At 42.2% G+C, this 16265-nt stretch overlaps 2 protein-coding genes across 6 annotated transcripts in view; one reads left to right on the forward strand and one right to left on the reverse strand.

The window, feature by feature from the left end:
• PTPN21 (protein tyrosine phosphatase non-receptor type 21) overlaps positions 1–9378 on the forward strand; it is an 82553-nt gene extending 73175 nt beyond the window's left edge. The window contains exon 19 of the mRNA XM_062181702.1: positions 946–9378. Coding sequence (XP_062037686.1) covers positions 946–1074 — 129 coding nt within the window. The 3' untranslated portion in view covers positions 1075–9378. The remainder of the gene's footprint in view (positions 1–945) is intronic.
• Positions 9379–13523: 4145 nt separating this feature from the next.
• SPATA7 (spermatogenesis associated 7) overlaps positions 13524–16265 on the reverse strand; it is a 43089-nt gene continuing 40347 nt past the window's right edge. For 3 of the 5 annotated variants that reach the window (XM_062181593.1, XM_062181590.1, XM_062181592.1), the window contains one exon: positions 13524–16036. In XM_062181593.1, coding sequence (XP_062037577.1) covers positions 15452–16036 — 585 coding nt within the window. In that variant the 3' untranslated portion in view covers positions 13524–15451. The remainder of the gene's footprint in view (positions 16037–16265) is intronic. The other 2 variants (XM_062181589.1, XM_062181591.1) reach the window with 1 other exon arrangement.

Consider the following 16265-nt stretch of genomic DNA (forward strand, 5'->3'; position numbering starts at 1 on the left):
GGCTCCTGGCTTTGACCTGGCCTAGCCCTGGCTGTTGCAGCCATTTGGGGAGTGAACCAGTGGATGGAAGATTTCTCTCTCTCTCCACTGCCCCCCTTCGCCGCTGCCCAATCAATAACTGCTTTTCAAATAAATAAATCTTTAAAATAATTTATTTGAAAAGCAGACAGGGACAGAGACAGACAGATCTCCTAAATGCCTGCAGTGACAGGTCGGGCCAGGCCAAAGCTGGCGCTAGGAACTCAATCCAGGTCTTCCATGTGTGTACTTGAGCTATCACCTGCTGTTTCCCATGGTGCACGTTAGCAGGACGCTGGAATCTCCAGTGTAGCCAGGACTGCAGCCCAGGCTTCTGTGGGATGTCAGCTGCCCGAGCAGCATCTTAGTCACTGTGCCAAGTGCCCACCCCCAGTAGCTCGGTTGAACACATTTCCTTGGACTGTGGCAGGCTCATGCTGTTGTTAACTGTTCTGTGCAAAAGGCTGTGCCTTCTTGGGGAGTCTCAGTATGAGCACAGAAGATACAGTGGCCTAAAAGCTGTTTAATTTTGTTGTTACCATTATTTTCCAAATTTGAGTTTAGAACTCTTCATTCCTGGGGTACCCATCAACTTTTCAAGGACATTAGAGCCAGGCAGAGCTCTGTGTAGGAGCTGCTGAGGAGGACACTGATAGCACTGGGCACGCTGTGTTTCTGTTAAATCTTGCTATCTGGTGACATGTGGTCATTTACAGCCAGAAAGATCAGCGAGCTTCACTCAGAGAACGTTAGAAATAACACATGGACACTCTGTTTGTAGTTGGCACTGATTAGAAGCAGGCATCACAGGTTATTGACACAGCAGATGCTAAGGCAGAAAAGGCATGTTCATCTCCCCCCCATTCTGCTGAGACACCAGCCTCCCAGGGGAACACACTGCCTTCATCACTGCTTTTCTCCTCCCAGGTGGTGGACATCCCGAGAGTCCTGGACATGCTAAGGCAACAGAGAATGATGCTGGTGCAGACCCTCTGTCAGTACACGTTCGTGTACAGAGTTCTCATTCAGTTCCTGAAAAGCTCCAGGCTCATCTAAGCTCCCACAACTTTTTACAGGGACCCAGTCACGTGAAGCGTTTACAGCTTTAAAATACAAGTGCTTGCCTCATTCATCCTTTCTCCTCGACACCTGACCCACACAGCAGTACACGGGGACCTCGTGGTGCGTATGAATGGCAGCACGCTGAGCGACACGCAGAGCACAAGGCTGAAGAGGGCACTGCAGACCTGGACCGGTGCTGAAGGAGGACGCGGGCCGCGGGCACTGCCCTGCCCCCGTCTGTCTGATTTGCAGTACTTGCACACATTTTGGAGATTGTATTTTCTAGACAATTCTCTATTTTACTGAAGCTAAGCTGGGCAATTCTGGCAATCAAAGTGCATAGATTTCTATCTTTAACTACTTTTTGATAATGGAGTTTTATTTTGTGACTAAAATATTTAGGAGTTTTCTTAGAAACTGAATTTTCTGTGGTGAAAATCTGCGGATAAGAGTGTTCCTGTATAACTTTGTATTTAAAACCATGTTATTGTCTTTTGTTATTTTTTTTAAAAAAAGCCTTGGGTACTTTATGGTTTAGTTACCAAACCCAAAACTATAAGGAGACTAAAAGTGTTATTTTGAAACACAGAAAACATTTTTATACTCAGAAAATTTTTTATCCTAAAACTTCTATATATTTGTAATTTCTGTATTTTCCAAACGAGAACTCAACTCAATAAGACTGAAATGAGTCGGTTAATGTAAAGGAAGATTGGGACTGAAGGCACATTATTTAAAATGTAATAGAATAATCAGGTTTATTATTTTTCAGTATTATTGTAAACCTAAGTGAGTTTGATTTTATTGGTTGCAAATGAAGTGAAAAACAATTGCATAGGATGGCTTTAAGCACTTTTTTGTTCAAAACAAAAAAATATGAGTTTTACTATGTGTTGCTTTATAGATGAGACAGTGACAATGGATGTTGTTTCAAAAGTGTTTCTGAAGGGGAGGATTAAGAGCATGTAAGATGACGAGGACAAGAGTAAGTGGAGTGTGAGGTCAATGCAGGATGCCTTGTTTTTACAAACACACAGTATTATCCATACTCAGACTAAGACCGGGGATGCAGAGTGGGGGCTGAGGCATACGGGGCTGACTCCACAGCCCTCCCCGGGCGTTCAAGGCCTATCCCTGAATTTGTTTCTTCGGAGTTTTTCCACCTAAACCTGTACTCCTTATGAATAAATTTAGGTTTACATTATCATTAAAAGAAGCCTTGAAGAGCCTTTATATACTTTTGACTGAAAGAAAGGAACAGTTAATTTCATTTCTTCTCCCAAAACCACAGCCCAAAGTTGTCATCACCAGAAATTGCTGTGGTATTTAAGAGGTACTTGAATTTTAGCTCCTTAATCCCTGTATTTCACTTCTAGGATCACCATGGCCACTCAGTCCCCCACTCCCTCCCATGTAGGTACAGCCTAAGGGATAGTTCCAGGCTGAGTTAAGGGGCAGAAGTATGCCTGTGGCCAGGCTAAGATGCCAGGTTCACAGTTCATAGAGTTGCTGTGTTCAGAGTTCATGTTGAACAGGAAGGACAGATGGGCACACGTAGCTGGAGAGCCGTCTCCTTCCGTCTTCTGAGGCTATTAAACGTCACATCTAGGGCTGCTTCCCCAAATACAACGTTCTAGTCAGCATTTCGATTCCCATGTCACCTCTAAAGCAGTTTTCCTCACTCTTGTGAACACTAAATATCATTATCAGCTATGAGATAGGATTTCCTTCTTTATAGTATGTGCCAGCCCAAGTTAATTGCTCGGAACCCAACAACCTAACAATAAAATTAAGATAGTCATGAAATGGGTACACTTCTCACTTAGAAACAAAATATGGATTGTCAATCTAAAGTTGCTTTAAAAATTCTTGTTTAAAGAACAACAGACTCAAGTAAAAACTTTGAGAAACTGCTCCCCAGAAGAAAGGAATAAGAGTTTATGGTTGTGTTTCTCATCTCCACACCATATAAAGGACAGGAATTTTTCTGAAGCTTTTTTTTCTTTGAATGGTACGTTTTACACAAATGTTTCTCTATCAGGTTTAAGCATTTTGAAGTGTCCCAGTGATAAGAACATTGTAAAACAAGAATCTAATTAAAGAGTAATATATGGTATATTTGTGTTCCAGTCGTAATACTTTGATAAGTGAATTTCTTAGGACAAATTATACTGTTTAAATCTGTCACTCTTAAAATGTTGCATGTCTGACATTGCTTCTATGAGCCTAAATTTTTCATTGCGGTTAGTGACTATGCAAGGATTTCCGAATAAAAATCTCTATTGCTGGTCCTTGAAATAATGTGGTTTTCAAGAGTAAACAGTAGAATATGAGGTTTTCCACATCTGAGTTGAGAATGCTACTGTCTGCCAAACTGACACAATGCTTCAATGTGCCTTAATAATCTTTTAGTTTCTTGCTATACATTTTGATAATTTTGATAGGAAGTTAGTAACATTTTACAAAAAGCAGGTTATAAACCAGTGCTTTTACTGTTCCGTTTGATGTCTCTGGCATCAGCTTTCCTGGTTAGTGGGGTCTTTTGATGAAATGTGCCGTTGGCAGTTCTAAGCACAGTAAGTGCTTATTTTAGCATACTATTTGGAGTGTTATCTGCGCTTATTTTCTTCTGGAACATCTACTGTGAAGCATTCAGAAAGCCCCAGAATTTGGTCTTTAGAATCCTTTCACAGGATGAAGACAGAAGCTAGACCTGTGCTTCCTTAGAAACTTCCAGAAAGAGCAATGTCTGACTAGAAACACAGAAGAGGGGGGTGTCATGGGCTCACTGACACTCAGTGACAATGTGGCATGGCCCGATTTTCTCTGAAGCTTGTATCAGGAGAATAAGTTACTTCCAATAGATTGACAGGTTCACAGTGTTAAGAAAATTTAAATGTATATACAGTGCAACCACATATAATTAAACTGGAGGTCAGCTGCAACTTGTCAAGAACAGGTTTATTATTTGAGATTTGCACAAAATGAAACAGGAATTACTATTTATTGTAAATTTATTTTTTTAAAAAATGCAAATTTATTTGGAGAATTAGCTCCCATGAGTCAGACAGTGGAGAAGTCTCTCAGTGAGGCTTAGGGGTTAGGACGTAATTTGGGATTGTCACGTCCCTCACTGGAGTGCCTGGGTTTGAATCCAGCTCTGCTCCTGAGTCCAGCTTTGTGTTAATCCAGACCTGGGAGGCAACAGGTGATGGCTCAAATAGCTCTATCTCTACCACTTACATGAAGATCCCAACTGAGTTTTGGGCTCCTGGCTTTTTTTTTTTTTTTGACAGGCAGAGTGGATAGTAAGAGAGACAGAGAGAAAGGTCTTCCTTTTTTTGCCATTGGTTTACCCTCCAATGGCCGCTGCGGCCGGCGCATCTCACTGATCTGAAGCCGGGAGCCAGGTGCTTCTCCTGGTCTCCCATGGGGTGCAGGGCCCAACCACTTGGGCCATCCTCCACTGCCTTTCCGGGCCACAGCAGAGAGCTGGCCTGGAAGAGGGGCAACCGGGATAGAATCCGGCGCCCCAACCGGGACTAGAACCCAGTGTGCCGGTGCCGCAAGGCGGAGGATTAGCCTGTTAAGCCACGGCGCCGGCTGAGGCTCCTGGCTTTAACTTGGTCCAGCCACAGCTGTTTCAGGCATTTGGGAAGTAGACTAGCAGATGGAAAAGTCTCTGCTACTCTGCCTTTCAAATAAATAAACAAATCTTAAAGGAATTCTCTCTTCGAGCCCTGCAATGGCTAGAGAAAGGCCAAAGCTAGGAGCCTGGAACTCCCTCCTGATCTCCGACATGGGTGGAAAGGGGCCCATCTTCTGCTATTTATTAACGGAGTGGGTAGGACTAGAACCAGAGCTCCCATATGGGATGCTGGTGTTGCAAGTAGAGGCTTAACCTGCTGTGCTACAACACAGGCCCTAGAGAGGGAATTTTTAAGAAGTCGCATGATAGGTCATCTAGAGGTTGGAGACTGGGATGCCAGGAAAACGTTAGTCCAATGCTGAAGGCCACAGAATCAGGGAAGATGAAGGTGCAACTCAGTACAAGGCTGAAAGCCTGATGCTGGGCTAGGGGGATGCTGGTGTAAGTCCTGGAGCCTAAAAGCCAGCCAGCCTGGAGTTATGATGTCTATAAATCTTTTTTATGTTGAACTCATCTGGTAAATTGAGAATACATTCCCCTGCAGTTTTATGTGGAATAAGCTCAAGCTATCCCTTTCCAATTTAAAATTTAAAAAAAGTAAAAATTATAAATTGTAAGAGGCTCTTTTTTGAGCTAAGAGATAGCTAATATACCATTCTGTCTACAATTACTTACAGAAAATTGAAAAAAATCAGAAGGCCCAGCTTAAAAGTTTGTGTGTTTGTGGGGATAGGTGGAAGGGAAGATTTTAAAGGGCATCTCAAGGCATTCTTGGATGGTTAAAGGGGTATCTTTCTGTATGTCAGGCAGTTCCCAAATAAAATACCAGATCTTAGAGTTGACCTGTATATTGAACTGTGATATTTTATTTTTTTAGATTTATTTTATTTGAAAGGCAGAGTTACAGAGAGAGGGAGAGACAGAGATGGGGGTGGGGGAGGTCTTCCATCTACCGGTTCACTCTCCAAATGGCCACAATGGCCGGAGCTGAGCCGATCTGAAGCCAGGAGCCAGGAGCTTCTTCTGGGTCTCCCATGTGGGTGCAGGGGCCCAAGGACTTGGGCCATCTTCCACTGCTTTCCCAGGCCATAGGAGAGAGCTGGATCAGAAGTGGAGCAGCCGGAAAGTGGAGCAACTGGGACATATATGGGATTGCCGGCAAAGCAGGTGGCAGCTTTAACTGCTACGTCACAGTGATGGCCCCAATACAGTATTATTTACCTTTGTAAACGGTACTCCCAGTGAGAGGTGACATTCCTAACTCGTCCCCCTAATGCTTATTTAAGGCAGAGGGAGCCTGGAAGGTAAGCAATAGTGGTCCAAACCAAGTTGCTGTATTCTTTTCTCCAAGAATCTGCAGGCAGCTTTTCTCCCTGCTGCACCCTAGTGGTGAGAAAAGAGGATGAACTCTCCCTGTCAGTAGCTGACTCAGGGAGCAGCTTAAGTTGGACTGGTCAGTGTTTCATGGGAAAATGTCACAGAAGTAAATATCCCAGCACTTGTTGCACAAACTTGAGTGGTGTGTGGGAGAACGGGACTTAATGATGAACTGAGCGGGGATGCAGGCAGGCATGAAGGAAGGTGAACTGGCAAAACAGCGTTCTGCCTCTCCTATCGCCACTTGCACTAGCCTCCCTGGCAATGTCAGTGGCTTGGAAGGGGAAGAGGAGTTGGGCCCAGAAGGTGGTCTAGGGTCTGCAGCCCCCAGCTGAGGGAGCAGCAGTTCCAAGGCAAATACTAAATGAAAGAGTATTTCTAGCTCACATACATGTGAATTAAGGTCTGCATGCATACGGTATTTCCAAAAATGTTAAAATTATCCATATAATTTGAAAAGTTAAAATACTGAGGCCAGGGCTGTGATATAGTAGGCTAAGCCTCCACCTGTGGTCCATGTCCCAACTGCTCCTCTTCCGATCCACCTCTCTGCTATGGCCTGGGAAAACAGTGGAAGATGGCCCAAGTGCATGGGTCCCTGTACCTGCGTGGGAGACCCAGAAGAAGCTCCTGGCTCCTGGGTTTGGATCAGCCAGCTCTGGCCGTTGGAGCCATTTGGGGAATGAAACAGTGGATGGAAGACCTTTCTTTGTCTCTCCCTCTCTCTGTCTGTAACTCCACATCTCAAATAATTAGAAACATTTTTTAAAAAAAAGTTAAAATATTAAATTTTTCAAAATCAAGAGTACATTATTTTGATGGGTAAAGAAAGGGAATATTAATAATATACTTGGAATTTATGCTTTGATAATGTAAGTACAAATACAAGATAAGAAAGGAATAACTGAACTTCTAACTGTAGAACTTAGGGCTGACAGACTGTTCCAGATCTCTGGAAATGACTTATTAGGTAGATAAGTGTTTTTATCATTACTCCCTAACTGCCATTAAATGATTTTGTGATGTGTCAAATGAAAGGACCATTTAATATCAATAAAATGCCTTGGCTTTGAATCTACAGTACAGTGTAGCTGCACTGCCTATAGCAATTTACAAATAGCATGATTTCAGTATAATAGCTCTGCAATTTTAACTGAATTAGAAGGTGGTTTTTAAAATGTAGCAAAATAATACTTTTTTTTCAGCTGACAAGCATGAATACTATTGACAGCTAAGTGTGCATGTGTTTTTTAAATTTACACGCTAAAAATCTAGTAAAGTAAGCATATACATTGTGCTTAGAACCAGATCTATGCTGCCAAAGATATTCAGATGGTTGAATTATCTGGATTAGCCAGAATGTGAATCTGTGAGGCCTGAGTTTTGGGGTTAGGTTGATGAGAGACTGGTACTTATTTAATGGTGACCTGCTTTCCATTACCAGCTTCTTACTCATCAGCTGGGAAAAATTAAACAAATTAATGAGGCATATAAAGTTAGCCACTCATTTCATTAGATGCAAATATTGCAGGTTGGACTGCTACCATATGCTAAATGACTACCCAGTTTTTGTTCTGGAAGTTTATTAGAAGTCACTTGAAATTAATGGACCACTAAGACAAATCTGTTACCCATGGTAATATTTTTGAAATGTAATTTAATCTTAATTAAGTGTCCTGAAAAGGTTTTGGTAAGGTTTTGTATCTTGCTGGAGCAATACCAGTATAACACTGTTCAATCCAACAAATAGCTTGAGAAAAGTAAATATTCTTCTGAGTATTTTTAAAACAGAATAAAAACAAGTTTAAAAAATAATACAAAATCCTTAAACCTAATGTGAGTCCAACCAAAAGATAAAAGAAAAATGTTAAATATTTTGCAACTACTGTTGATTGGTGGAACAATACAGGTACTGTAGAAATAGTTATAGGGATGATTCTTAATATTTTTGAAAACTGTTAGTATGATGCACTTAAGCCCTCTTATTTTTTTTCAAATCCCATATTAAAGATAAGCAGCTTAATTTCTAGAATTAAGCTATCACATATTTATCAGTATATTCAATTTCTAAGCAACACATTGAAAAGGAGAGGAAAATTGCAATATTTATCAATATATCAAGCCATACTTTACAGATTGACTGGCACCGAGCTGATACATGATTTCTTACAGCTGTGGAGACTGGCAAGTTCAAGGTTAAGGGCCCCCACCTGTGAGGGCCTTCTTGCTGCAGCTTCCCATGCAGGAGGGTGAGTGGGGGAGGGAGAAGAGGCAGTGCAAGTACAAAACAGGGCTGAAACGGCTTTAACTCTTGCAATAAGGAACACATTCCCAAGATAACGACATCAATTAATTACTTAAGGTCCCACCCCCAAATACTATCACCATGCTGGGGATTAAGTTCCCAGCATATGAACTTTGGGGGACACATTTAAACCATACACCATTAAGTCAGTATTTTCCATGAATATCTGTTGTACTTAACAGAGGGAGATATTCTGACTTATAACAAAGCTCTACAGCTCAGATGAAGGAAGAATTACATAGTAAAAAATCAAATTTGCTCTATATTTCTGTGCTGTATTATCTTATTAAAAAGGAAGCATTCCAAGCCACATCTATAGTAAACTTAGCAAAACAGAGAAAGGGACAAGCATGTAGCCTCAGCAGTTAAGACCCTTAAATTCCGTATCAGAGTACCTGGATTTGTTTCCTGGCTCGAGCTCGATTCCAGCTTCCTGCTAATGCACACCCTGGTGATTGGCATTGGTGATGGCTCAAGTAACTGGATTCCAGGCACCCTTCTGGAGACCTGGACTGAGTTCCTGGCTCCAGCCCCGACCCATTCCAGACCACTGCAGGCACTTGGGAAGTGAACCAGTAGATGGGAGCTTGCTGTGTTTCTGGTCTGCCTTTCAAATAAGTAAAAATAAAAATATAGCAAGTCTACTTAAATACAAATTCCAACAGAGGTTAATATGATTTAAAATGCTTAACAAGCCTAAAACAAAACCTTGGGGAAAAGTTAAATATTTTTTCTTGGGAGATTGCTGTATGATTAAAGCAATGCACCTTATAAAAATGGTAGTATGAATGTCTATTTTCTAGTTCAAAGAGGAATTTTGTGTTACTGTCTGGTGATAAGATAAAGATTATTATAAGAACTTAATTCTTCTAAACTGTTACTGGTTTATAAGAGTGTACATTTTATGGGTAAGAAGTTTGAATGGCTGAATGTAATACATGTGAAATGAATATCTTATCATTTATTTTTTCCATGAAAATAAATATTCAAAGCAAGATATCTGTGTGAATTTAACAGTGCAATTAAAGCTATTTCACATCTTTTTCTCTGTAGATCTAATTGTGCAGAGGTATATAATTAAAGTAGTCCTGTTTTCCACTGGATTATTTTAAATACTGTGCTGGAAGACATGTTTTAGTACTTGGCAGTCCATCAATACACACCGCCACAGTAATCAATCACTAAGGAGTTACAGTGCATCTTGCCAAAAATAGCCAGCTTTATTAATCATGGTATTTGTGGACCAACTAATACACCTGTATAAATATGTTGATGTATTTCCCAACAATATTAACTTCGCAGTGGGTTGGCAGAGCACCTCATGTGGTCATTCCTGTAACAAAATTTTTTTTTAATGGGCTTGTTTCTGGACCAACAGCATCAGCTACATATGAAATCTTGTTATGAAGCTAAATTCTTGAGCCCCAGAAATCTGCCTTAAATTCTCCAGGGGATTCTCATGCACATTAAATTTTTAAAACCACTGCTTTAGAAATTAAAAAGCCATAGATGTTCAATATAGTTCCCAATTTTGGGTTCATTACATAGGGAAAGTATAATGTAAGTGTACTTATATAGGTATATATAAGTAATGTAAGTGTACTTATATAAGTGTACTTAGGACATTTTTATTGTTAAGGACGTTTATAGCTGTGGTAGGCTGAATAATGGCTCCCCTACAAATGTCCACATTTTAATCTCCTGAAGTTGTGAATGTTACCTTATAGGGCAAAAGGGAATTTTTAGAAGTGATTAAGGATCTTGAGATGGAGATTATCCTGGATTAGCCAGGCAGGCACAAAGTTATCATAAGGGTCCTTCTAAGAGAGATCTGAAGATGCCACACAACTGGCCTGAAAACAGAATTTCTTCTAGAGCCCCAGAAGAATGCAGCGCTGGGAGTCCCGTGACTTTGTAACTTCTGACTTCCACAGCTATAAGATAATAAACGTGTGTTCTAAGTTTATGGTTACTTGTTAAAGCCACAATAGGAAACTAATATAATCATAATATTCTTAAAAGGTGAAACTCTCCAGTTTTAAGAGTCTTGGGGGAACTAAGCAAGTATGGACGTTTCACATGCAGTTTTTGCTTCAGGACTAGCATATTAGCACAAAACCAAATTCCCTAGGCAACGGGGACAGCCTTGGAGCAAAACTTTCCTTACCCCAACTCACAAGAATTCAGGGACTCCTGGTCCCTGAATTAAACATACGGAATTATTCCTTTAGGGTGTGCTGCTCATTATGGGTCCCATCTGGCTTTTTTTTTTTTTTTTTTTTTTTTTAAGGTTTGGGGCAAGTAACTTGTTAGCATGGCATCTTCTATCACTGAAGTGTGAATCTAGCCAATTCCGTCCCAGTACTACTCTAGCACATGAAGGGTGAACAGTGTTTCTACTTATATATTTAAATTATTTCCATTTTAATTTTTGCATACTTTAAGAACTAAGCTGTCCAGCACCGCGGCTCACTAGGCTAATCCTCCGCCTGCAGCATCCGCACCCCGGGTTCTAGTCCCGGTTGGGGCGCCGGATTCTGTCCCGGTTGCTCCTCTTCCAGTCCAGCTCTCTGCTGTGACCTGGGAGTGCAGTGGAGGATGGCCCATGCTTAGGCCCTGCACCCGCATGGGAGACCAGGAGAAGCACCTGGCTCCTGGCTTCGGATCAGTGCAGCTCCAGCCGTAGCGGCCATTTGGGGGGTGAACCAACAGAAGGAAGACCTTTCTCTAACTCTGCCTGTCAAGAAAAAAAAAAAAAAAGGCCGGCGCTGTGGCTTAACAGGTTAATCCTCCGCCTTGCGGCGCCGGCACACTGGGTTCTAGTCCCGGTTGGGGCTCCGGATTCTGTCCCGGTTGCCCCTCTTCCAGGCCAGCTCTCTGCTATGGCCCAAGTCCTTGGGCCCTGCACCCCATGGGAGACCAGGAGAAGCACCTGGCTCCTGGCTTCGGATCAGCAAGAAGCGCCGGCCGCAACGGCCATTGGAGGGTGAACCAACGGCAAAAAGGAAGACCTTTCTCTCTCTCTCTCTCTCACTATCCACTCCGCCTGTCAAAAAAAAAAAAAAAAAAAAAGAACTAAGCTAAAATTAACTTTGGCATATAATAGTGAAAAGAAATCTTGGGTCATCTAGTCCAAGTTCTTTGAAACCAAGGCCCAATGTAAAGTAATTAATCTGCAACCATGAACTAATTTGTTCACTTGGAAAATCAGTGTATTTGTTTTCTAAAAGACTCATTTGAAAGGCAGAGCAACCAAGAAGGGTAGAGATTTAGAGACGGAGATACATACAGAGAGATCTTCTCTGCTCACTCCCTGAATGCCCACAACAGCCAGCTCTGGGGCAGGCCAAAGCCAGGAGCTCCATCCTGGTATCTCACTCATGGGTGGCAGGGGCCCAGGTACGTGGGCCATTTTCTGCTGCCTTCTCTGTGTGAGATCATAGTTCTGCCTCATAAAAGCTGCCCAGATATATTTTTTAAAGATTTATTTATTTGAAAGGGTTACAAGTAATGAAGCAGAGATTCTTCCATCAGCTGGTTCACTCTCCAAATAGCCACAACTACCAGGGCTGGGCCACACTGAAGCCAGGAACTTCATCTGGGTCTCCCATGTGGTTGCAAGGACCCAAGGACTTGGGTCATCTCCACTACTTTCCCAGGTGCATAGCCTAGAGTGAGATAGGAAGTGGAGCAGCCAAGACTTGAACTGGTGCCCATATGGGATGCCAGCACTGCAGGTGGCAGCTTTAACTGTGACGCCACAGCACTGGCCTGCTGATATTTTCTGATTGGTGCCATGGGAAAAAAAATGTGACTTTTGAAAGTAAGCCTTCTAAAGGAAGATGGTAATTTATATTGTACACCATTTAAAATGTGAGCAAATGAGATTTTCATGTAACTTAGCAACTTGCACTTTCTGAGTATGAAGTGGAAATGTATTTTAAGAGTTATTTTTATTTATTTGAAAGGCAGAGTGAGAGAAAGCGAGAATCTTCCATCCACAGGCCAAATGGCTGGGGCTTCACCAGGCCGAAACCAGGAGTCTGGAGTTTCTTCTGGGTCTCTAATGAGGGTGGCAGAGGCTCAGACACTTGAGCCATCTTCCACTGCTCTCCCAGGTGCATTAGCAGGGAGCTGGACTGGAAGTGGAGCAGCCAGTTCTTGAACTGGTGCTTACCTGGGATGATGGTGTCGTAGGAGGCAGCTTAACCTGCTGCTCCACAATGCCAGTCTCTCCTGTTTTTTTTTTTTTTTTATTACATTATGGCTAGACCTCCACTTAGGCTCACACTATCTTCCTCCAAGAACGATGCCCTCATTGTCAAGCAGACAATGTCTTTGGAGTCCAAAGAGAAATAGTTTACAGTATAGAATGAGGACAAACTGGGTAAGTAAAAAATATATTTCTATACAGGAAAAATTCTAGATTTTGAAAAAGAAAAAAAAAATCAAAGCCTCCCAACCTGGCTCAAAAAGGCATGCTTATTCATCATCCCTCAGAGTTGAGAGCTGTGTGAGACAGCAGAGAGACACAGAAATCAAGACACTGGAGCCAATGTGGCAGAATGTTTAAACACTGTTAAATTTTAAAAGTGAAAAAATGGACCCAGTGCTATAGCGTAGCGCAGTGGGTTAAGCCACGGCCTGTAGCACTGGCATCCCATATGGACGCCAGTTTGAGTCCCGGCTGCTCCACTTTCAATCCAGCTCCCTGCTAATGTACCTGGGAAAGCAGCAGAAGGCTTAGGCTCCTGCACCCATGTGGGAGACTTGGAAGAGGCTCCTGCTCCTGGCTTCATCCTGGCCCAATCCCTGTAGTTGCAGCCATATGGGGAGTGGAACAGTGGATGGAAGATCTCTGTCTGTCCTCTTTCCAACTCTGCCTTTCAAATAGATAAAAATAAAAAATTAAATAAATTATAAAAAGAATTTAGAAACAAGAAAGAGAAAAAAGATGCTGGGTGCAGGCTGAATGTTTAGCACAGCAGTTAAGACACCACCTGAGACACTCACATCGCGGTGCCTGGTTCACATCTCAGCTCCTCTGCTTTGGATCCAGCTTCTTGCTACCCTGGGGAGGCACCAAATGATGGCTCAAGTACTCGAGTCCCCGCCACCTAGGAAGGAGACTCAGACTGATTTCTGGGTTCTTGGCTTTGGGCTGGCTCAGCCTTGGCTGATGCAGGTGTTTGGGGAGTGAACCAGTAGATGGGAGCTCTCTGTCTGCCTTTTAAGTAAGATGAAAACAAAGAAAAAAAGATGCTGCTTGAAGAATCTAAGGCATTGTTTCCCAGATTTTTTCACATCCCACCTTGTTATAGCCAAGAACCATTTTTAATATTTTTCAAATCAATAACAAAATGTTCTTACAGGCATAAAAGTTGGAATGGGTCAGGAAGAAATAAAGCTGTACAGAGACTGAGGGCACAGAGAAGACTGGATACAACAAAGTAGGGCAGGGAGAAGTAGGTCTGGGGCTTGAACCAAATGGTGGAGAACAAAAGCAAGAAATAGTTACTGAGAATACTTTTAAGAAAGATGGCAGCTCCTGCTAAGGAAGGAGACTTGGAGCCAGGATAGTGGGACTGAAGAAAGGAGCCCTGGGGCTAAGAAAGGTGGGGTCCGAGCAGCGAACAGAAGGGTTACTGCAGAGGGATGGGGAGACCTAGGCTGAGGATATCCTAAGGGTATTCAAGAGGACTGCAGGATGGCAAGAGATGCTGCTTAGAAAGTTAAGGGGAAGAGGATCAGAGGGAGACCCGAGGGCCAGGTGGGGCAAGGGCAGCTAAAGGGTGAGATGGGGCACATGACACAGGGGAGAAGTGGTTCGGTGCTCAGCCCATGTGGTGCACTTCACAGGTTGTGCCCGAGTCTGAATGCTGACCTCAGTGGTTATGGTAAGCTCCCCACCCATATTTCTGTACCATTAAAAAATCAACTCTCATCTCCAGTAGTGTTACCACTCTTTGAAAAACACTAGTGTGGGCTAAGGATGATAAAAGAGCAGGATATTAAAGAAAAAGCTATATAGAGGCCATTGCTAAATTTCTAGAATTCTTAGGTTATCATTATTTTGTTTCATCTTATCCTTGATAGTGGCTAGGCATGAAGCTTTGTATGTAACAGGCCCTCAGGTATTCAATTGTATAAAAGACATAATTAGAGGTGACTCTTCTGAGACATTTCTTAATAGCATCCCATTCGTGAACTACAAGGGTAAGGGGAGATATGTCGGACAGGTCTGACAGAATGTTTGTATTCACAAGAGGCAATACTTCAGGTACTTGACATACTGCCCTAGCTCACTGGGAACCAGAAGGGTCCTTACAGCTTTAGAGACCGCAGGAAAGTGAGTAAAAAGAAATGATACTGCAGACAAAGCACCATTGCTTGTAAAACCACTTATAGATAAAATACATTCTCTTAAAAGGCAACTTTAGAACTTGTGGCTAAAAGATCCTTAGGTTACCCTCATGATTCTGATAAGCACACCTTTGTGTAACATGCCCACCCCTTAAGCATGGGTGAGACCCATGACTTGCTACTAACCACACATGGCAAAAATGACCGCAAGTCCCTCCCGTAATTACATTGTTATATAAGACTATCTTACCAGCAATGTTTCTGATTCTCCTGGTGGCCTTGGAGAAGCAGTCATGGTGTGAGCAGCCTCAGAGGGCCAAGTGACAGAGAACGGTGGGTATCCTCTAGCCACTGCTCAGCAAGAAAGTAAAGTCCTCACATCTATAGCTGCAGGCTGAATTCTCCCAACAATCTGAAGCATTTGGGAAAAGCAGACTCTCACCCAGTCAAACCTCTAGATGAGACCACAGCCCTGATTGTTACCTTGACTGTAGCCTTGTGAGGTGCAGAGTAAAGCGTCCTAATTCAAAGAAACTGTGTAGTAAATAATAAATGCATGTTTTAACCTGTTAAGTTTATGGCTTATGCACTGTAGAACCTTAAAACAGCAATATATGAAAAAGCAGAAGGAAAGTAGTATTGGGTTACTGGCCATCTGAGATATTTATTACTGACAATCAAACATCTGCAGGGCAGTCCTCAACGCTCATTTCCATGATTTTAAACGTTGGTAATTCCTCGTCATGATTATTGTCACCTCTGACACTGCAGAACTGACCCGATTCGGAGAATGATGTGTTAAGACAACTGAAGTCTTCTAAAGTTTCAAGCTTTTCAGTGTCACTATCATCCTCAATGACATTCACAGAGGTTTCCTGGTCTGTTGAACCGTCTGAAACACTTGCATTGTTGTCATCACAGGCTGAAGGTTCAAGATTCGTGTCTTTAGTCACTTGCTGAATAATAACCCCTGGTGAATACTTTGATTTGTAGATGGGCATAAAAAATTCAGCTGGTGAGAACACCTCAGCAATCTCCTCCTTTGGTGCAGACAATAACATGTTCAAAGCCTTCTGGTATTCATGGCGTTCCTGTTCTACTGCGGCTTCATTTTCATTTTTAAATCCATTTTGTGTAGAACTCAGAGCCTTTTCAGAATCAAGTAGATTCAACATACTAACATCATTTAGCTTTACTGCGTCTTCCTTGGATGTGCAGCCCAAGTCTACCTTCAGGCCACGCAGCAGCTGACGCATTTTTTCCTTGGATCAAGAAAACATGATTACATGAATTAAGCTAATTAAATGGGATTACTTTTGTCTGTGGTGTTGAAAATCTCAGTTAATACTTTCCTTTCTCCCCCTTATGCCAACCCCACAAGACATTCAAGGAAAGAAAAGTGCTTGCTTTTAATGGGTTCATTGAGGATAAAAAACAAATTTAACATTTCCATACTGAAATTTTTCTAATGAAATTCTAAGGAAAGACAAA

Source organism: Lepus europaeus, chromosome 22 (assembly GCF_033115175.1).
Source record: "Lepus europaeus isolate LE1 chromosome 22, mLepTim1.pri, whole genome shotgun sequence".
Taxonomy (NCBI): Eukaryota; Metazoa; Chordata; class Mammalia; order Lagomorpha; family Leporidae; genus Lepus; species Lepus europaeus.